The following is a 22,700-nucleotide window of genomic DNA, read 5'->3' as shown; positions in this document are numbered from 1 at the left end:
TAGAGGTGTTTTGTCTGTGTAGGCAGCATAGGTGTATCCCATTATGTGTTGTAATGAGCTGTCACTTTTGATCTGTTTTTATATCTTTAGAAGGCACAGAAAAGAGAGACGTGTGTTCATGTCTCACATAAGGATTTTGGATGGATGAGCAAAATTCCAAAAAAGTGCAGTGTTCATTTAATAACTGTAAGAATGTTCTGGAAGAAGACACTTTTAATATGTGTGTAGAAATGTTTCCAACAGCTGTATTTTAACACCAAAACTTTTCGTTTAAAAAAAAAAACAAACTGAAAATGATACTAGTGTATTTATAGTTAGTCAGTGGCTGACGCAGCAGCTACAGTCTCCAAGCTAGACATAATTAGTGTCCTCATTAAAAAAACACTGCTGTCTGAAATAGGACATTTCTCGATCCACACAGGTATCATATCATTCTAGTTGCACATTACTTACAGCCACATAGTGTCTACAAAGTATTCCGTAACAAAAGGCGTCCAGTATGCTCTGTATCATTCGATTCATACAACTAACTGCGTCACAACTTCAACTCAATGAATTATTGCGGCCACTAAGTGTCACCAAATAAGCAACCACCACCCCACTTTAACTTAAAGGTAGCACATGTTAAATAATATACTGTGTATATTCTGAGTTGCACCTGACTATAAGTCACACACCCAACTATGAAAAAAAAGTGTGACTTGTACTTCGGAAAATGCGGTATACATTTTGACCCCTGAACCTCCAAACGTCATAAAATTTCTTCAAGCTTGGCAGGTTAATTGCCAATTGTGTCCACCTGCCTCATTGTTCCGCCTCCAGCCACTCAGAAGCAAAGCAAAGCGTAAAGAGCAAGATTCAACAATAAAATCAGAACTGGCAGAGCAAGACATGACACGTAAAACACAAGCAGTATGGTCTCCACAGGGCGATGTGTTGTGATTTTTTAATCTTTCCCACTTTTTCATTTAATTTGCAGCATGTTTTGATAATGTGTCAGAGTCGTTATTTGCAGCATTTTTATGTGCGCCACATGGCGTCAACATGTTGTAGCTGTGCAAAACAGCTATCCAACTGCAAGGTGGTCTTCACTTAACCTCGTAAAGCCTGGGCCATGTTGCTCGAAAAAGAGAAAATAAATGATATTGTAGTGTACATGTATGATGTTGGTAATGAAAGTAAAGACTTTGATGGTTATTGTAGATGTGCTAATGTACATGTCTTTACTAGATAAGAGTAAATTAAGATGTTAGCTCAGTGAGTTTTATTGGTATAGTGCTGCTCTCTGACTGTTCTCTTTTTGCCCATTTAAGTGCTTGTGGTTTGAATATTCTTCTGTTTTTATAAAATTTGTTATTTTTAGCTTTCAGCTGACATTCTTCCGCTTACATGGACATGTGTGTATTGATCTAGAGCAGGGGTGTCCAAAGTGCGGCCCACCGCTGTTTTTCATTGGCCCACGGCACATTCTAAAAATGTCATTTAACAAGAAAACTAAAAAAAAAAAAAAAAAAAAAAAGACAACAGCAAAAATGTAAAAATCAGCAGTAAAGTACAGTAAGTATTAAATCAAAATATTAAGAGAAAAAAGTTAGACTCTAACATGAAAAAGTGGTAATTTTATGACAATAACGTAGTATTATGAGGAAAATATAACATCATTTTCATAAAGTTGAAATATTAATGAAAAAAGACCATACTTTTTTAAAGTCGTAATATTTTCAGAAACAAACAAAACAAAAAAGGTTGTCATTTTTGGAAAACTAGGTTGTTTGAATGTTACAAGAATAAAGTCAAAATATTAGTGAAATAAAGTCACAATTACGAGAACAGAATGTAAAAGAAGAAAGAAATAGTTGGAAACTGTAAAACAGAAAAAAAAACAACAACAGCAGAAATAGAAGAAATGATGTAATTTTACAAGAATAAAGTCAAAATATTAACAAACATTTATTCTAGCAAGAAAAAAGTTGCAATTGTACGAGAATAAACTCATAATATTATGAGGAAAAATAATGTCATTTTAGTAGTATAGAGTTGAAATATTAAAGAAAAATTAAATTTTTTTGAAAGTCGTATTCTTATGACTAAACTAACATTATTTAGGAAAAAAGTTGAAATATTTGGAAAATTAAAAAAAAGGGGAGGGGGAAAAGGAAAGTTCATACTAATAATGCACTTTTTCACCTATAGGACAAAGCTGAGTTACAGTTTTTTTTATATATATATATATATATATATACAGTATATATATGTACATTCTTAGCGTTTACTTTAGTTGCTTGAGAAAATATCAAAGTGGCCCAAGCATCCTTTCATTTTTCCAGTATGTGGCCCTCGGTGGAAAATGTTTGGATGCCCCTGACATTGAGCAAATCACATAGCAACACAGACGCAACCCAACATCCCACAGTATGGGGGTCCTGCTCTATTAAAAGCTTAAAGTCAGTTTATACTGCCTTTATATTCACTGACCACAAAATTATTTAAGTAAAATAAACTAAAATCAAATAATATGCAGTGCTGCAGGTCACACTATGTCCATGCCTTGTTTAGCTGCTTGTGGACTTGTTCATGGGTTACATGTGTTCATGTTACATTCCTGACATTCCAAGTCATGTTGCTTCTGTGATGATCCAAAACAATGTGCTGAGGCTTTCATGCCAGTTCATGACTCCTCTAATCATACACTCCCTGCTACAATCATACACTCCCTGCTACAGTATTCTTTCACAAACTTCATTCCTACGTGTTGCAGAATGTGCGTAATTGCACCAAGCAGTGCAGTATTTGTTTTTCTGCTTTGGAATGTCTTCCACTCATGGTCCCACTCTGCATATGGAGCAGCAGTTATGAATTAGGTACAGTGGCTGATTGCATGGAAATTAGACTTGTATTGCGAGCTTCACAAGCACCAGACATTAACGTCAATCATTCAACATTGCGGCAAACATCAAGTTGTAATCCGAGTTTGCGAGGTTTTGTGATTTAGGATGTGCTTTTTTTCATCTAAAATTCCAATGCCTTTTGCTATAGTGGACTGTTGTGACTTTCATTAAGGATAAAGTTGGTCCATCAAAAGTCTCCTGATTGCAAAAACAAAACAGACTTCTGTCGGCCGAACCGCACCAAAACAACATCAGCAAACTCATATGTCAATTTTAGGTAGTTTTTTAATGTATTTTTTTCATAATTTAAGCTATTTCAAGCATAAATATAGCAAAATTAAGTAAAATAAAAAATTAAGGCTAGAAGACACATTCAGAGATGTTGTAATGATATATAGTATTGCACTGGTCACTAGGTGTCAGTAATGTTACTGTAATGTTGGGTGAGACACACAAGCACCAGACTTGATCGCCGGAATAACAGGCTTTAAGTGCAGGTTTGAATGATCTCACAACAGGCACCTAACACGGGATCGCTAACCCACGGCAAACTAAAACTAAAACTGAACTCTGAACTCAAACGCCACTTCCTGTCCAACCTCGGAACACATTTACAGCAACACACACGAGCACGAAATGTATTTATGTCTTATATACCATATTTTCTCTTATTATGTCTATTATATTGGGTAATAGGAGTGTAAAGGTGACTAAAGGGGTGTTATTTCATGTCAAAAGGGCTCTAATATTGTTAAAACCCGTATTTAGAAGGTCGTAAACAGGTTTTCTACACGCTTGAGTATGAATATTTTAAATTCATTAATAAGGAATCCTACTTTGTATAAATTCACTTATCACGGTCAGGTCTGGAACGATAAAGGAGTGATACTGTATGTAGACCACCTCTTTGCTGATGATGGACTGTATATTTTGTGTTTCTTGCAGACAGCTTCAGCAGCAGCAAGCAGAGCTGGAAGTTCACCAGAGAGATGGACTGACTGCCTATGATCTTTCCCAGGTCAACAAACCTTTAATTCAGAACTCAACCACCAAGATTATTTTTCGTGAAATAATTCAAATGATAAATCGTGGAAAGTCAGACAGGTCGTACTTTATCTGCTTGTGACCGAGCTTATTGTCTTCTCAGGTTCCTGTGGCCAATGTGAGCAGCGGCGTCCATGAAGCTGGGAAGAACATTGATAAGTCAGAAGCTCTTTTCTCCCAGGAGAGAGACCCACGCTTTGCTGAAATGTACACCAACATCTCTGGTTGTATGTGAAGTTTTTTACATATTCTTCATTATAAAATGCTCAGATACTGATCACGGAACTATCAGTAATTGATTCATTTATCATACAAGCGTATGGAGCGGAAGCGGATTGAAACATAATTGCTGCTTTTAGCACAATCTCTCCTCGTTCCTGTTATTAGCTATAATTTGAATCTGTTCTGTGTGTGTGCGTGTGTTCACAGCGGGAGATAAGAAGATGATGGTTCCCTCCTCTACAGCAGGTGGACAGCAGCTCTACTCCCAGAGCTCTCCATTCCAGCAGGGACACACTGGCAAAACCTTTAGGTACTAAAAGCCGTAAGAAGCCTTTAAATGTGTGCCAGAGTTATAATGTTACCAGAATAAAGTCAAACACCAGAAATGAAAAAAACAGCTGTAATTTTACGAGAATAATGTCAAAATATGAAGAGAAAAATATTCATCTATAGTCGTATTGTAATGAGAAAAAAAAGTTGTAATTTTACAAGACTTAACACGTAATATTAGGAAAAATAATGTCATTTAGTAGCTTCGAGTTGAACTATTAAAGAAGAAATACATTTTTTTTAAGTCGTAATATTACAAGAAACAAACATTTTTAAGAAATTAGGTTGGGGGAAAAAGTTATAATATTATTGGAATAAACTCAAAATATGGGAATAAAGTGACAATACGAAATTAAAAACAAAAAAGAGCAATGAGTGACGTTCATACTAATAATATTTTTTCTGGAAATATAAGTTCTTAGTATACAGTATGTACATTGCTTTACAAAATATCAAAGTAGCCCTTGAATCCTTTCATTTTTCAGTATGTGGCCCTCTGTTGAAAAATGTTAGACACCCCTGTCTTAAACTGTCAAAATAAGTCCAATAGTTTCTGAGGTTATAGTTTCAACTAGAGGTGATGCGGTTTCCCGTGATATACGGGTCGTTACGGTAATCATAGGGACTAGGTCACAGCAGATTCCAAGCTTGAGGCTTTGATACAAAGCAGAGTGTGGTTTTGTGTACGTAGCAGCCAGTGTGACAAAGAGGGTCAGACAAGCAAACTCTATACAAGAAAGTTTTGCAAAAAAAAAATAAATAAAGTCGTATTTTACTGGATTTTAGGGTGTTTCGCCATGTTTGTCACATTTTTGCTGTGCTTTTGCTGCCACATCCTTTATTCATGTACTTTGTGGGTATGTTCAGTTATTGATTCAGTTAAAAAAAAAAGTGTAAAATTCTATTGTTTTTTGAGTTGGTCTGTCATGACATTATAATATTTTTAGCATGCAGTAATGCAAAACAACCTCCAGATGTTTACAGCACTGCTGAAAAAGGACCCAAGCACATGCAGCGGCTTGAATGACACTTTTACAGCCAACAGTTTAGCCAAAAATACCACATTTTTTTAACCCAATGCGGCCTCTGAGTCAAAAAGTTTGCCAACCCCTGAGTTAGCTCTGACAAAAGTTCTTTCCATGAAAGCTCATTTTAAATCCATTTAACAATTGTAATGCTTTAATAGGGTGTCAAATGTTACAAATCAACACTTCTTACTATTTTTCTTCAATAAATTCATAGAAAAGAAGCTAGGAAAATATCACTATCTGGCTTGAAATTGCTATGGAAAGCCTGACGTGACACAATAGCAAAAATGTTTAATGAATATATGTTGTTTGTTCTATTTGAAGTATACTGTACATAGCATGAAGAATGTAACATATGTAACATCACCCACCTTTCACATCACACATGCATATAGCAGTATCAACGATACCTTTTAAACATGTTTTTGTAGTACAGTAATCCTCCCCACTTCGGGCTTTGAATTGTGCGACTTCACTCTGTCACGGTTTATCAAGAATATATAAATTAATAAATCGTGCTGTTTTCTGATTGAATGTGTCACAAAACATTTTTAAAAATTGTGCCTAAATGAAGCATTTTCCAGTATAAAAATGGCCAAATGAAATAAAACACAAATATTAGGCATTCAGAAGACGCATCAGAAGACATGGTGATGGTATGTAGTACTCTACACTGGTCACTAGGTGTCAGTAACGTTACTGTAGTGTTCGGTGTGACACACCAGCATCGGACTTCATTGTGGGAACAACAGTCTTTTATTGCAGAACCCCCAACGTCAATTCCTGTCCACTCCCCCACTGAGCACCCCTTGCACCGGAACACATTTACAGCAACAGACACAAGCACAAGCCTTATTTATGTCTTAAATGTCTATTTTCTTTTATTATGTCTACTATATTTGGTAATAAGAGTGTGACGGTGACTAAAGGGTGTGATTTAATGTATCGAGGGAACCAATTAACCGCCACAAAGTAGGGGATTGCTGTGCTTTACAAAAAAAGATCACTAATGTCTTCCATGTGCTGTATCAACCATCATTTGACTTCAAATGGATGTGGGTTCTTGTGGGTTAGGTCACTGTTGCTGATGTTTCTACTCTCTATGTCCGCACAGTTCCTCTGTGATCCATGTCCCAGGTGTAAACGACATCCAAGCATCAAGTTCATCCAATCAAAACCTTGCTCAGATCTCAAGACAACTGAACTCGGGCCAGGTGTCTTGGTCAGGCAACCGACCCCCCTTCTCTGGACAGGTAATACAATCAAACACACAAACTTGCAGCTTCAGGTTTGTGCCGTCGACTTTCTGTTTGCCTCTGCCATCCCCTTAGCATCACCCACAACGTTTTCATGTAGTAAAAAACAAATGATTGCGCAAATTCATTTGAAAGCAGATTTTTAAAAGGCATGTAAACACTTTCAATAGATGGTGTTGGACGTTGGGATTAACAGAGGTAGACTGTAAGGCATGCTGGGAAGCCCACGCACACCACCTACCCAGCAGGAAATTACCCAGCATGCCTTCCAGGTAGCTTTGTGACATTGCTGAAAAGATTACTCAGCATGCCTTGCAGGTAGCTTTGTGATATTGCTGAAGAAGTGTTTTATTAGTATGAGCTTTTTCTCCTTAAATTAGTTTTTTTTGCTCGTTTTACAGTTGTTTTTTTCCCCAAAATATTTCAACATTTAAGTTTTGTTTGTCTTGGCATGTTATGACTTTATTCCCATAATATTTGGACTTTATTCTCATAATGTTGTAACGTTTTCGTGCCCTAATTTTCTAAAAATTGCAACTTTATTTTTCATATTCCAACTCTAGAAAATAACATATTTTTTCTTTAGTATTTCAACTTTAACTTTGATAATAATATTTATTTCTTTTGTTATTTATTTTATTCTAATAATTGTATATATTTTCCTCATATTACAACTTTATTCTCGTAATATTGCAACTTTATTTTGTTTATATTTTAACTTTATTCTCCTAGAATGCCTGCTTTGTTCCCATTTTTGTTGGGGTTTTTTCAATTAGATTTTTAGAATGTGCCATGGACAATAAAAAAAACATCTGTGGGCTGCAAATGACTCTCGGGCCACATTTTGGACATCCCTGACTACATTTCTGGAACGCTTCAAGTAAAAGAATGTGTTCAGGATTAATTCACGTTTCCAGCAAAAGTAATCAGAAGACTGCAGTGAGATAATTTCGAGGAAAAGGCAGGCATGATGTTTTCACCGTTTCCGAACAGATGTTTAAATCTGACATCATGTTCAAGTTTAGAGCCCGACCAAGTTTCTGGTCCCACATTGGCCTTCTCTGAAATACTTGTTCCAAACACAGTATGAATCTAAACAGGAGGCGTTGGGTCATCACAGATTGTTCACTTTGGAAGGGTACGAGATGAACTTCAAAAAAAAAAAAAAAAGCTCTTTACTTTATTGTGGAAAAAAAAATTCTTAAGAAAATAGAATGTCTAAAATAAAGACAGGGAGTTTTCGCAGTTTATTTCTTTTGCAAAAGAGGTCAGACATGGCTGTCTGCAGATGTCTGGCCCCGAGGGCCTCCTGGCTACAAGTCTTTATCCTCTATTGAATGCAAATGAATTACATTGTAAAAGAAAGGTATCAATTTCTAGATATCGCTTTGTCTGTGGCATCAAAAGGTTATACTTGGTTGTCAGCAGATGTTTTCAGGACCCCCTACTGGTACTTACCAGCAAGGCAGCCTCTGAGATTAGACGATGGTTAAACAATGGTATCCTGGTTGATCTTTCACCTGGTCTGACGTAATTTCATTTACATGAAGAGACACCCTGGTATAGAAATGTAACACTCAGAGTCCCCAGGCAGTATGCAGACTCAAACAATATGTGACTGAAGTTATATCTGTAAATTATAAATTAAGCATTTGTCTCTTCTTAAAGATTTTTTTCCACAACACCTTCTTTCCAGATGCTCCAGATGCCACACAGTCTTCAAATGCAGGCTGTCATGTGCTTTCAAACGCTCTCAAAAATCTAGCTGTGCTGCAGACTACGTTGGCACATCATCACTCAACACATTTTACAGGCTGATACTTCCTACCAAAGCAGCAGAGCTATTTTATTCATGAATGTGGACTAACTTATAGAAAAATGTAATCAAATAGAATAATAATAAATACAATAATAGTAAAATATAATAATGACAATAAGTGTTTTATGTTTTACTGACTATGTTTTACTGGCTACATATGCTCAAAGGTGGAGAGGGGTGAAAAAAGAAAAAAACGAACATAACATTTTTTAAAAATTGTCCATTTAACTGTATTAAAAATGTATTTTTGGTATGATTCCAATCGTTTTTAACAGTTTTAAAGTAAAAATCAATGAATTTGCAGATTTCCTGGTCAAATACAGCAGTGGTCCCCAACCTTTTTTGACCCACGGACCGGCTTGTGTTCCCACAAATCTCCCGCGGACCGGGGTGGTTCGCACATTATAGCAATGTAATTTATCTTATTTATTATGTATTGTGTAAAACTAAGACATGAATAACATCAAATTAAAAGCACAAAATGAATGGCGACCCACCATCCACCAGTTCAAGTTCCAGCCAAGTTTTTCCAGAGAGATTATTACATCGCTTTTTGACGTGTTTTGTAAAAGGTAGTGTGCTAGCATGAATTAACTTGAGACAAATGTGCACATTAGCGCTCAATAAGTCATCAAAACTTCCCTAATGCAATCCCACATAGTATCAACATTTGAGACCAAATAGGTAAAAGAAAAATGGTAAAAATACAGTAGTAGTCTATCTGTGCGGCATGAGATAAAGTTAGCACACGCACAATGGACATGCGTCAAGTGAGACTGATGTAACAGAGAGAATCTGACCACTTTTCAAAATAAAACGTCAACAAAAAAAAGAAATAATGGAAATTATTTTTTCTTTCTGTGCGGCCCGGTACCAAATTACCCATGGCCCAGTACCGGGCCGTGGCCCGGGGGTTGGGGACCACTGAAATACAGGGCAGAAACCTAGGATGAGGCTGCCGCGAGCGTCTCTTCTCAGCTTAGTGTGCAAGCTCTGCCTACCATCTGAGTGCACTGGGTCGGATGGCGATTTCTGTTTGTCAGCATGTGGCCAATAATACAGTATATATAATATAATAATTGATTTTACACCGTGACTTTCTACAGCCGTTGTAATGTCTTTAATGTAAGTGTGACATAATTATTCTTGCTAATCCCACAGTAAAATGCACAGAAATGTCAATGGGTGGCACTTGCCGTACTTGCTTAATCCTGAGGGGGTGGGGGTGTGCGTGAGCTGGAAAGGTGCATGTCACTGCTGCCCTTCCATGTTTTTTTCTTTTTTTACCAGCATGCGCTGGGAGCCGCATGTCAAATGCGTCACTGTCACTGTCTAAAGCTGTACACACTTTCAGGTGTTTCAGGTGCGCAACTTTGACACACAACTAGTGTTTTGAAGGCAAGCCATAAGTATTATAATGATAACAAGACAGCAACATTGTTAAGTGACACTTTAAAAATGTAAGTTGCGATGATAATCAATGATTGATGTGTCCCATGAACGTAATAGCCACTTGTAGCTCTGAGCTAGCTAGATGCCGCCAGCCAGGCATGTAAACAAAAACGCCAGAAAGTGAAATGAGATTGAAACGTGAGCGATCACACACGCTGGCATAGATAGGCTTAGCATGTGACAAGTATAACATTTTACGGGCTATTTTTTATTCTCCTGATAATAAGAAACAAAGTGAAAGTCAACACAGGACGTGTAGCGTATCTGGCCACTGGTCAAGTGCAAGCGAGGCAGACATGCAATTCCAGTGCATGCATATATATATATATATATATATATATATATATATATATATATATATATATATATATATATATATATATATATATATATATATATATATATATATATATAAACACTCACACAAGATATTACTTGAAATTGTTTTCAAGTTTAAAAAAACAAAAACATTTTAAGGTGTGGCGGCTTTTATTTTGTAGTAGCACACCGCCACGATCAATTACATGTAGCGGAAACTCTGTATTACATTGACTTTTCTGTATGTGAAATATCTAAGCAAGTGTGTCTGCTCCACAGTCCAGTAAAGCCCAGTCCAGTCCATTTGGTATCGGTACGGGCCACAGCTACCAGACCGATGCAGCCTCTTACAGTCCGCTCTCATCTCCAGCGACCTCCTCTCCGAGCGGCAACGCCTACTCAGGACTGACAAACCGCAGCACAGCTTTTGGTGAGTTGTCCACGTCTGCTTTTCTCCCCATTTTGTGGCAGATTGTTTCAGTTTAGAAACATGCTTAACAAACTTAGACGAAAGTACATCACACGTTTACACCTGCACAATTCAACATGTCCAAAAAGGAGTAGGAAGAAAGCGGACTTATTTGACCCACCCCTTTCTCCATGTCTCTACAATAACCCATAATTCCTTTTCTCCCTGTCATTGTGTTGTGTTTTAAATATTATCTTTTTCTAACAGGATAGAAAAGAATAATGTATGGTAACGTATGCAGTGATGAAGGAAAATTGTTGGAAAATGTAAAAAAAAAAAATCAATGCATATACTGCAAAATGCAAATAAAATGCAGTTTCTTCTGGTCCTCCATTTAACTTGATGTACATTTTGCATTTGGCGCTCCAAGCGTTATGAATTTTTCCCTGCTTCCTCAAGTCCTGTAGGACAGTGGGGAAACCAGAGGACCCCAGTACAGTAGCGACTCAGCGTTTGCTCCCCCGCATGTTCACAGATTTCTTTTTTCTGCTTTAAATTTTAAATAATCAGGTTTTTTAATGGTAACTTAAATATTAAAATGTGTTAAATAACTGTGAGAGGCGTATTATAGGGTTGAGAGCATGTGGGCCCGTATGGCCCGTGCCTGGATAAGTACAGTAACTATAGCAGGAAGCATGTAGTGTAACGGTAATAATACATAATATTATAATACATTATAATATTCATATTAATTTAATGTGAATAATAATACAAAATTAAACCCATCTTAATTAATGAACACAATACATTTTATTTTAAAATGAATAAAATACAAAAATGTAAAAAAAAAAAAATATATATATATATATATATATATATATATATATATATATAAAATTTTAGCAAATTTGTAAATTTAAAATAAGAATATATTCATTTTTTTAATGTATTAATAATTTATTCATTTATTAATTAATTGCAACTATTTAAATTAGTCATTTAAAAATGTACGTAATCATATTTTTAATGTAGTAATATGTTTTTATTTTTGTGTTTATTAATTTCAAATCAATTTTAAACGTATTCATATATTGATCCATTAAAAATTGCATTTGATTTTATATTATTCATTTAATATAAAATATAATATAAAATTAAATAAATGTTCAATCTAATTAAAATAAATAGATTTTTGAATATATTTTGAAATAATTTAAACAAATTAATCAATTAAAAATGCATTTTTATTTCAAGCATATTTATGAAATATATTTTGTAATGTATTAATTTGTTAAAATTATTTTAATATATATTCATGTAAATAATAAATGTATTTTATTCATTTAAAAATACATTTTAAATATATTGTGTTCATTCATGTTATGTATATAATATTATATATTTATTTTATTATTATTATTTATATTCAAAATGAAAAAAATAAGTGTCCAGCCACTCTTGTGAGGCGGCACTAGACAAAAGGAAAGCAAGATATACCGTCTGTGATGTAAATATAAAAGTAAAGATAAAAGTGCATTAAAAGCTACCCAAAGGGCTATGAAAGTAGCAAGCAGCTAGTACATACTTGTGTACAGTAAATGTATTAGTAGAGAATAATCGAGAAGAAGGGTTGGTGTGGCTATGGGCGGACATACAAAGTACTGGACATGAGAAATGACTACAGGAAGTCTTGTGTGATTCCAGACGTGTCAGGAGAGAGCAGCCAGACTGGAGCTCAGTTTCAGGGTCGACCCAGTGAAGTCTGGTCCCAGTGGCAGAACCAGCATCACTCCCAACAGCCTGGGGAGCAGCACACACACCCCAACCCCAGCCAGACTGAAGTCTTCCAGGTGACACACACACACACACACACACACACACACATCATTGGTCTGATGAGACTTTGAAGCTGACGTCTGCGTCCCGCGTGTGTCCAGGACATGCTACCTATGGCTGGAGATCCCACCCAGGGAACGGCCAACTACAACATTGAGGACTTTGCCGACCTCGGCATGTTCCCGCCCTTCTCCGAGTAAAAGCCCGCCGTCGCTCTTCCTCCTCCTCACTGCAGGAAGCAGACTGGCGTTTGCATCCATCATGTGGCATTTTTCTTTGGCTTGGAGGCCACCAGCTCACATCTGAATGTCGGCTTGAACCCATCCAGCATGCACACGACAATACGCTTGTGTCAACATACCTCATCACTGAAAGACGAGTCAGATGGACGCTACCTCAGTCAACGTGCAACACCTTGTCCCCCACCCTCATGGACGCCACCTGGAATACTGGTGTCAGTACTTTCCAATAAGTACACTGTGTACTTAGTTCCTGAGTGTGTAGTGCTGTCCCAAATCCATTACTCTACCCGCTTCCTCCTCTTCGCTCCTTTTCAATGCTGAATTGCAACCACTTCAGTTAGCCCCTCCCCTTCCGCTACATTGCCAACGTGGCGACTACTGAGGGTGGCAAGTGTCCATCAGTGTAAGTACACAAGTGCGCCAATCGAGACACAGAAAATGTCTTAACATCTTAAAATCTGCAGAGACGGGAGACACTTAGTCCACTTTTACCAGAGGAGGTCGCTCATCTCACGGTACTTTCACACTTTTACGTCTCCTACAAAGGGGGGAAACAAAGCAAACAAAGCTGCGTAACCAGTAATTCCTTTTTTTAATTGTCCCTCGGCATATTTTTTGGAATTAAATTGAATGTGGCATGCATCAGATTGTCGCCAAGTTTAAAGCTACACTGAAAAGAAAACAGAAAATATTGTTATTTGCTGTGTAGAAAAAAAAACAAAACAAAAAAAAAACATGCACACAAAAAATGTACGTGATATATATATAAAAATATATCTATAACTTGTATTCATCAGGAACTATCTGTAAATTACGACGGAGTATGAGGGCCACATTGGAAAAAAAAAACTAACATGAGATGTCGAGGATAATGTCTTAAATTTACGAGAAAAAAGTTGTACATTTAAGAGAAAAAAAAGTCTGAAATTTGTGAGGAAAAAAATGTCTTTAGTTTAAATTGACCCGACTAAAGTCTTACTATGATGTGTCATATGAGTCAGACAGAAAACGGAGCATAGCTCTTCAGGAAGGAAGGAAAACTTCTCCATAAAAGTTACAAATGTATTGGCCGTTCATTTAGTTTCATTGTTCCTGCAAATATATTTGGCCCTCAATGGATTGAAAAAGGTAAAGAATAATCAGCATTACAAAACAGACGTCAAACTAATAGAACATAAATAAGACAAAATGAAAAAAATAAAAATGTATTTTGGAATTCATAAAATATAAAAATGTTGAAACGAAAAAACTAAGAATAGAGATATGAATAGAGATGAATAGTACGATTTTAAAATGTATTACATTTGAAATTATTATTCATTTAATGTCAAATACATTTTCAAATGAATGAGTACATTCATTAATAATAATAGGAAATGTATTAAAATTAATAAAATAAAAAATCAATTTTAACAATAATAAATGAATAAGGTAGGTTTTTTTTTACATTTTTATGTAATTAAAAAAATACTTGAAAATAAATTTTGACTGTAGAATGTATTCATTCATTTTAAAATGTAGGAAATGTTATATTAGTATAATGACATGTTATGTTATATTGTTGATATTCTATTAATTAGACGTGTATTTTGTAGTGATGATGTCATGAATAGTTATGAGGACGTCATTCCAGCGGCATCGTTTCATGGAGAAAGTGTTGAGACGTCCCGTCAGCATGAGGTTTGTAAACGGTGACCGATCTCCTCTGGTAACCCAAACAAGCGTCGCTGGCAGAGAGCAGAGGGATGAAGTGTCACGTCAGCGTTGAACAAGTTCACCTCCATCTGCCTCACGCGTCATCGTCATCGTCACCTCGTCAACCTTACCGTGTAAAAAGCGTGTCGTCATTGCGTGTGTAAATTCAACATTTATAAACATTTTATAAACGCGGAGTCGGCTGAGTTGAGGCATAAAGTGCACTTCATCAATACTGTCTTTACTGGTGTATTTGCTGTCGTACATCTCTCACTACTTCACTTCCTGCATTTCAAACCTTTTCAGAATACTTTGTAGTGTGCCAGCTTTTACGTGATAGATTCTCACACACACACACTTCAGTGTTTGCGCTTAAGATCTCAGATCAACATTTTTTGTAAATAAATGTGATTTTTATGTGTTATTAATTGTTACGTGTAATAATAATATTGCGTGCAATGTGAGTAAATATTAACTGTTGGTATTTAGTTAGTTGTTACTTTGACTTCTAGGCGTGTATAAATTGTGTATTTTTGTGTAACAACGTGTGAATTGTGACAATAAATTCTTATTGATCATGTGTGTCCACTTCACGCTTGGAACTCGTGCGTTATTTGGCAGCCTTAAACGTTTTAAAAGCCTAAGTGATCTAAAGCGCAAGTGTACAAATTGTGCACTACAAATAAACTTGCCTAAGGAGGAGGAATGGGCGATACCACAAGTGTTAGTATTGATTCGATACCATGTAAATACAGAGCCAGCGCTGGCGATACTGAAAGAGCACCATTTTGTGAAAATATGCACAATAAAACTGGAGAATAAAAATCTCATCACGCTAGTATCGATCAAAGGATGAGATGATTTACTTTACACAAAATCTGGAAAAGAAAAAGACTTGAGAAGGTTTGCTGCTTTGGACGCTGCTTCTTCTTAATGATGTGCGTGTAAAAAAAAGGTACAATATTCATATAATAAAGGCAAAATATTATGTAAATAAAGTCAGATTACTTGGGGAAAAAAATTATGAAAAGAGCCTTTAAATATTTGGAAACTAAAAAAACAGCAAAAATGGAAAACAGCAGTAATTCTCAGAGAAAGAATTAAAAATATAAAGACAATAAGGTTATGTAATATGGAGAGAAAAAAGTTGAAAAGAATGAAAATCATAATTGCACATCATTATGTTGTTTTTTGCGGGGGAGGGACATATTTTAGAGAAAAAAGTTGTAGGATTAAAGAAAAAAGACGAAAAGTTGCAATATGGGAAACAAACAAAACGAACATTAAAATTACAATTTGTAAATAAATTTGAAAAAGTTAAAATATTATAAGAATAAAATCAAAACACTATTAAAATAAAGTCATAATATTATGAAAATACAATTCCAAAAAGGAAGTTGAAATATTTTGAAAAAAAGATCAAAAATTCTGCAATTTTACAAGAATAAAATCAAAATATTAAGACAATAAAGTCATAATATGAAGAAAAAAAGTTGCAATCTTACAAGGATAAAATATATATGATATTATGGGGGCGGGGGGATGTCATTTTACAAACAATTTTAGAAGAAAAAAATATATTATAATTAGTATCAGAAAAAAAATTAAATAATGCTGCCACTATCTATCTATCTATTATGTAATATTACTAAGAGGAAGAAGAAAATATGAAAATTTAATTAAACAACAACAAAAATGGAAAACCAGAGCAGGCATTTTCCAGGAATTTTCCAGGAATAAAGTGAAAATATTTGGACAATAAAGTCATAATATGAAAAAATCTTACAAGCATAAAAGCTGTAATTTTACAATAATAAAGTCATAATATCACGGGGGGGGGGGGGGGGGGGATATTGTAATTTTAGAAGTATAAAGTTGTATTATTAAAGAAACAAATGTAAACACAATATTATGAGGAAACAAACAAAACAAAGAATTATGTTGCAATTTTTGGATAGGTCATAACATGGCAAGAAAAAAATTACTAAAACAAAGTTTAAGTATTTGGGGGAAAACTGCAGCAAAAATGGAGCAAAACTGTAACTTTATGAAAATCAAATCAAAATGTCAGACAATAAAGTCATCATATGAAGAGAAAACAGTTGTAATCTTATGAGAATAAAGTAATAATTTTACAAGAATACATTTGTAATATTACAGGGGGAAACTTCATTTTAGAAGTATAAAGTTGAAATATTCAATAAATAAAACTTATAAACAGTATGACAAACAAAAGTAAATAAAGACTGAAGTTGCCATTTTTGGAAAATTAGAAAAAGTTCTAATATGAGAAGTAAGAAAAAATACGGAAATGAAATGTATAGGGGGGAAAAATCATGAAAAGAAGAGTAGAGTAATACTGCATTTATTGCACTTAATTGGTTCCAGACCTGACCGTGAGTAGGATTGCTTTTTTTATAAATGGATTATTTTCACAGTTACAGCGTAGAAAATATATTTTTCTAACATTATTAGAGACCTCGGGAGATAAAATAACACCCCTATAGTCACCTTTACACTCCTTTTACCCAATATGGTAGACATAACAGAAAATTAGAAATAAGACTCATGTGTGTTACTATAAATGTGTTCCTTGTGGAGGACAGGAAGTGACGTCGGGGGTTCAGAGTTGAGTTTTAGTTTGTCGGTGGTCCTGGCTGCAGCAGTAGCCCATGTTATTATTATTATGATGACGATAATAATGATAATAATGTTATTATTGTGCCTGTTGTGAGATCATTTCAATCTTCTGTTCCGGCAAGTAAGTCTGGTGCTTGTCTCCCGGAACAATTACTGACACCTACTGACCAAAGTAGAATGCTACAATCACAACTGGAATGGAGGCCATAATTTAGTATTTTGGTTCATTTACACATCGTTATGCTTGAAAATGCTTAATTTAGGCAAAAATATGCGGCATATTTTTGACAAATAGTGTTACGTTAGGATCACAACTGGACCCCAGATGCAGAGGCAGGTGTGCAGGTAATGTGTCACGTCTTGGCTCTGGCGTTGTGGCGATGACCCGAGGATGCAGAAAGCTGGAACCAATTGCAGGAAAAATGTATCTTTTATAATAGCGGCATTGCAGCGGCAGGAAGTCAAGATGGACGGGTGTGCAGCACGCAAACAATGCAACAACAAAACTAAGACTCACGCACCTGAACTAAATAGAAGGAGAATTCAAATTAGCAACAGGTGCAAGAGAAGGTGCGGCGTCTCCCAGGTGCAGTCCATCAGTTTAAGAGGGGTTGGTTCTCATCAGCGGCCGGTGCACCCAGTAGTCCCGCCCCCAGCCGGAGAAAGAGCTGCTCCAAAAGAGAGAAGGCACCCAGGAGGAGGCAGGGAAGTACAGACGGCACGGGCAGGAAGTCAACCATGACGAATTCAACCATGAAACAGCGATCATTTATTCATTCATTCATTTTTGGAAAAACCGTGATGGAGTTTGGGAGCGATGTTCAAACTGCGACAAAGCGAGGGACGACTGTGTTAAAAAATAACAATAACAGCAAAAATGGGGGGAAAAAAAGAGCAACACAGTGTGACGCAAGCAGAACACGTTCCTGCCAAGCTGACATGCAAGCTGTTTCTTTTTTTTAATTTAATTTAATTTTATTTTATTTTTCCGTAAGCAGCCCTAGTTGGAAAAAGTTTGGACACCCCTGGCTGCCTTACAATTTGTAGTTTAGCATAAGACACAAGCAGGTGTTCCCAAGGGGGTGCCGTTTACCTGAAACGTGAAAAAGTATCATTCTGCACGGCGGCCTGGTGGTTAGCATGTTGGCCACACAGTCAGGACATCTGGAAGACCTGGGTTCGAATCTCCGCTTGGGCATCTCAGTGTGGAGTTTGCATGTTCTCCCCGTGCGTGCGTGGGTTTTCTCCGGGTACTCCGGTTTCCTCCCACATTCCAAAAACATGCATGTTAGGATAATTGGAGACTCTAAATTGTCCATAGGTATGAATGGTTGTTCTTACATGCCCTGTGATTGGCTCGCTCCCTCGCTCCAGCGACTCTAGAGAGTAGAAGCGGATGGATGAAAAAGTATCGACATCCTCAGCTTTTTTCCCCACTTCCTGTGAAGAGGAGCGATGCTTCCTGCCTCAGCTTCTCAATTCCCAACCACAGATCTGCTCACGATGGTGGGACTGTTTGCTCTTAAACGTTGTCTGCTGTGATTCTGAAAGTCGGCACCTGAGACAGGAGACGCTGGCGCTAGTGAGCTAGCGGCAAATCATCATAAAGAGCACCGCCAAGCACCCAAAGGCAAAATCAAAAATATCATACATGTGTGAGGTCAACACAGAGGACGTCAGCATGACGAAACACACACACACACACACACTCCGTGGGCAGGAAGTGTACATACTTGACGTGTCAATGCGAGTCTCCACGGTAGCCAATGAGAGCAAAGACGTGGCGACGCCCTGATGGGACCTTCGTTGCCGTCGTAGGAAATCAACACTGCAAGAAGGAGTGATCGTCTTCTCAGCCGTCGTGACTCAAGAGTTTGCTTTGTGTTGTGAATAAAAGCTCGTGAGTCTTGTTTCACGTAAAGCTGCTTTTGCTTGCAACACCAAGATCGTAGTGGAGGTAAAAAGGAAATCACACCCACATGATTGACAGTAAAAAGCGTAGAAAAAGCCTGCATGCAGTGACGGCTGATCTTTGAAATAAGCCTCCTTTCCAGGTCAGGGACTTTTTCAGGAACTTTACAAATTCCCTGGGATTTTGAAAAAAAAAAACCCTGCTGCGTTTCCACCAAAATTACTTTTAAAAAAAGTTCCCCCTGCAGCCCAGAAGAGTTCCACCTAGCTTCCAGGATCTTTTTCAGAAGTGAAGGAACATTTGTGGAATGCTGATTGGTGGAGCTCACGTGCACATTCCATTGACAGAAAATTGGCCTTTTTTGGGGGGGGATAAAACACATGGCATTCATGGTAAATGGGGAATAATTGATATATACAATGTACAGCATACATCAGGGGTGTCCAAAGTGCGGCCTGCGGGCCATTTTTTTTGTCCCACAACACATTCTAAAAATCGAATTTAGCAAGTAACAAAGTAAAAAAAGAAAACATGGAATAAAAGATGTAATATTATGAAACTGAAATCAAATTATTATGACAACAAAAGTCGTACGCTAATGAGAAAAAAGTGGCAATTTTACGAGATTAGACTGTGCTATCGAGCTTTGTGTGATGCATAAGTGACGGATAGGAAACATTTGGATGTGGCTTCCCCAAAGCTGGAAGCTGTGGTCAGGAGTAACATTTCAAATGTTATTTTTAAATGACCGTAAGTCTTCAACCAGGGGTGTCCAAAGTGCGGCCCGGGGGCCATTTGCGACCACAACTGTTTTTTATAGGCCCACAGCGCACTGTAAAAATATAATTTAACAAGAAAACTAAAAAAAAAAATTAATGAAACTAAAAAACTAAAAAAAAACAGAAAAATAAAAAAAAAACAGCAGTAATTTTACAAGAATAATGTCAAGTTGAAATATTAAGGAAAAAGGATACTATGTTTTTGAAGCTGTCATATCCATTCATCCATCCATCCATCCATCCATCCATCCATCCATCCATCCATCCATCCATCCATCCATTTTCTGTACCGCTTCTCCTCATTAGGGTCGCGGGGGTATGCTGAAGCCTATCCCAGCTGACTTCGGACGACAGGCGGGGTACACTCTGGACTGGGAAGGTGTAATATGATGAGAAAAAAAACAAAACAAAAAATAAAGTTGTGATTTTTGGAAAATTAGGCTTTAATTTTATGAGAATAAAGTAAAAATATTAGAATACAGTAATGTCATAATTACAAAAAAAATGACAAGAAGAATGTGGAAATAGTTAATTTTTAAAAAAACAAGAAATGAAAAAAACAGCTGTAATTTTACCAGAATAGAATCAAAATACCAGGAGAAAACAATCTAACAAGAAAATGTTGTAATTTGACGAAAATAGAGTCGTAATGTTTTGAAGAAAAATAACGTCATTTTAGTAGCACAGAGTTGAAATACTAGAGAAAAAAGACACTTTTTAAAAAAAGTCGTAATAATGTAAGAAAACCAAAACAAAAAATAAAGTTGTAATTTTTGGTAAATTAGGTTACGGAAAAGTTTGAATGTTATGACAATAAAGTCAAAATATTATGGGAATAAAAACATAATTGCAGAGAAGAAAATGCACAAGAAGACAACTGAAATAGTTGGAAAAAAAAAAAAAAAAACATCAGAAATGGGGAAAAAAACCTTGTAATTTTATGAAAATTTAATCAACTATTAAGAGGGAAAAAAGCTATATTCTAAAAAGTCGCAATTGCCGTAATATGAGGCGTAATATGAGGAAAAATTAGGAAAAATAATGTCATTTTAGTAGCATAGAGTTCATATCTAAAAAGATATGTATAAAGTATTTTTTAAAAGTTGTAATATTATGAGAAACAAACAAAACAAAGTAAAGCTTTCATTTTTGGAAAATTAGGTTGGAGAAAAGTTATAATATAAAGTCATAATATTACATCACTAAAAATTTATGAAGATTATTGAAGAAAGTTGAAATATTTGGAAATGGTGATGGTTTAATTTTACTTCAACATGCATACAATTCACAATGGAATACATCACATAATTCAATTCACAGTTCCACATGTCCAAAAGGAAGAAGCAAAGCTGGTTTAATTCTACCCTGCATGCGTTTTACATCTGTTGCAGTACATTTATTCACTTCCTGTATTCCATATGTGTTTTTAACACATAGAATAATAAGATAATGTAACAATATGATGATGTAATTATTACGATTTTTTCCACAATAAATATAATAGCGTAATCAGTATAATAATAAATAAATAATAATAATGTGAGACAAAGAGAACAAAACAAGTTCAAGACTCTTCACCCTTTTATTGTGCAAACATCAACTGCTTGTATTGACTCCTGAATTCGCTCATCTCGGTACTTTGTTTGAGTTCCTTACTCAATCCGTTCCATAATTTGATTCGGCATACTGAAATGCTGTGGGTTTTCGGCGTTGTTCTCACATGTAAGTGTTTTAAGTTTAGTGTTTCCCTAAGATCATATTTCTCCTCTCTTGTAGAAAAGTATGGTATGACATTTTTGGGTAATAGGTTATTGTTAACTTTATGCATTTTAGCAGTTATTTTAGCAGTTTGAAAATGTACTAAATCAGCAAATTTTAATATCTGTGATTTTAAAAACAAGGGATTTGTATGTTCTCTATACGCGGCTTTATGGATTATCCTCACTGATCTTTTTTGCAGTACATTTTGCAGTACATTTGCAGTACATTTAGCGAATGAAGATAGCTTTTATAGTTATTACGCCATATCGCCACACAATAAGTTAGATATGGTAAAACCAGAGAGCAGTAAAGAGTGTGGAGTGTTTTTTGATCAAGAACAAATTTTGCTTTGTTCAATATTGAAGTATTTCTCGCCACCTTATGTTGTACATTTTTGATGTGAGATTTTCAACACACTTTTTTAATCTATTATAATCCCCAGAGATTCATTTTCGATGACCCTTTCAGTGTCCACTCTGTCTATTTGTATTTGGTCGTACGTGTTCTTTCTGCGATTACCAAATAAAATTATTTTAGTTTTACTTAAATTCAAGGATGATCTGTTTTTATCAAACTATCTTTTTAATATGGCCATTTCATCCGTAACTTTTTTTTAATTAGCGCTTGTGTGCTTTCCCCAGAACAAAAGGCAGTTGTATCAATAATACCAACTTTAAGTCTTTCGTCACTTTACAGATGTCTTTGATATACAAGTTGAACAGTTTTGGTCCCAGTATTGACCCCTGGGGTACGCCACACATAATATTTCAACTTGCAGATGTGTATTCTCATAGCTTTACAAATTGCTTCCTGTTAGCTAGGTAGCTTTTAACCCAATTCAAAACTAATCTTCTGATTCTGTACCTTTCGAATTTTGCTGTGAGGATGTTGTGATTAATTGTATCGAAGGCTTTTGTGAGATCCATAAATACTGCAGCTGCACACTTTCTGTGGTCTATAGCGTTAGTAATTTCCTCCGTGATTTCCATCAGTGCCATTGAGGTTGAAATGTTAGCTCTGTATCCCTATTGACTACCTGCTAGTAATTCATTCTTATTAATAATTTGTC

The 22,700-nt window shown here is 35.9% G+C and overlaps 1 protein-coding gene across 2 annotated transcripts in view; it reads left to right on the top strand.

Moving 5' to 3' along the window:
* Positions 1-14,130, top strand: part of arnt2 (aryl-hydrocarbon receptor nuclear translocator 2) — a 68,996-nt gene extending 54,866 nt beyond the window's left edge. For both annotated transcript variants that reach the window (XM_054770182.1, XM_054770183.1), the window contains 7 exons: positions 3,834-3,906; positions 4,036-4,159; positions 4,362-4,464; positions 6,627-6,765; positions 10,637-10,787; positions 12,471-12,616; positions 12,704-14,130. In XM_054770182.1, the coding sequence (XP_054626157.1) occupies positions 3,834-3,906; positions 4,036-4,159; positions 4,362-4,464; positions 6,627-6,765; positions 10,637-10,787; positions 12,471-12,616; positions 12,704-12,802 (835 nt within the window). In that variant the 3' untranslated portion in view covers positions 12,803-14,130. The remainder of the gene's footprint in view (positions 1-3,833; positions 3,907-4,035; positions 4,160-4,361; positions 4,465-6,626; positions 6,766-10,636; positions 10,788-12,470; positions 12,617-12,703) is intronic.
* Positions 14,131-22,700: the final 8,570 nt, after the last annotated feature.

The sequence above is a fragment of the Dunckerocampus dactyliophorus genome, chromosome 3 (assembly GCF_027744805.1).
Source record: "Dunckerocampus dactyliophorus isolate RoL2022-P2 chromosome 3, RoL_Ddac_1.1, whole genome shotgun sequence".
Classification (NCBI taxonomy): Eukaryota; Metazoa; Chordata; class Actinopteri; order Syngnathiformes; family Syngnathidae; genus Dunckerocampus; species Dunckerocampus dactyliophorus.
Note: the sequence above shows the minus strand (reverse complement) of the source record. Positions and strands in the feature narration are given on the sequence as shown.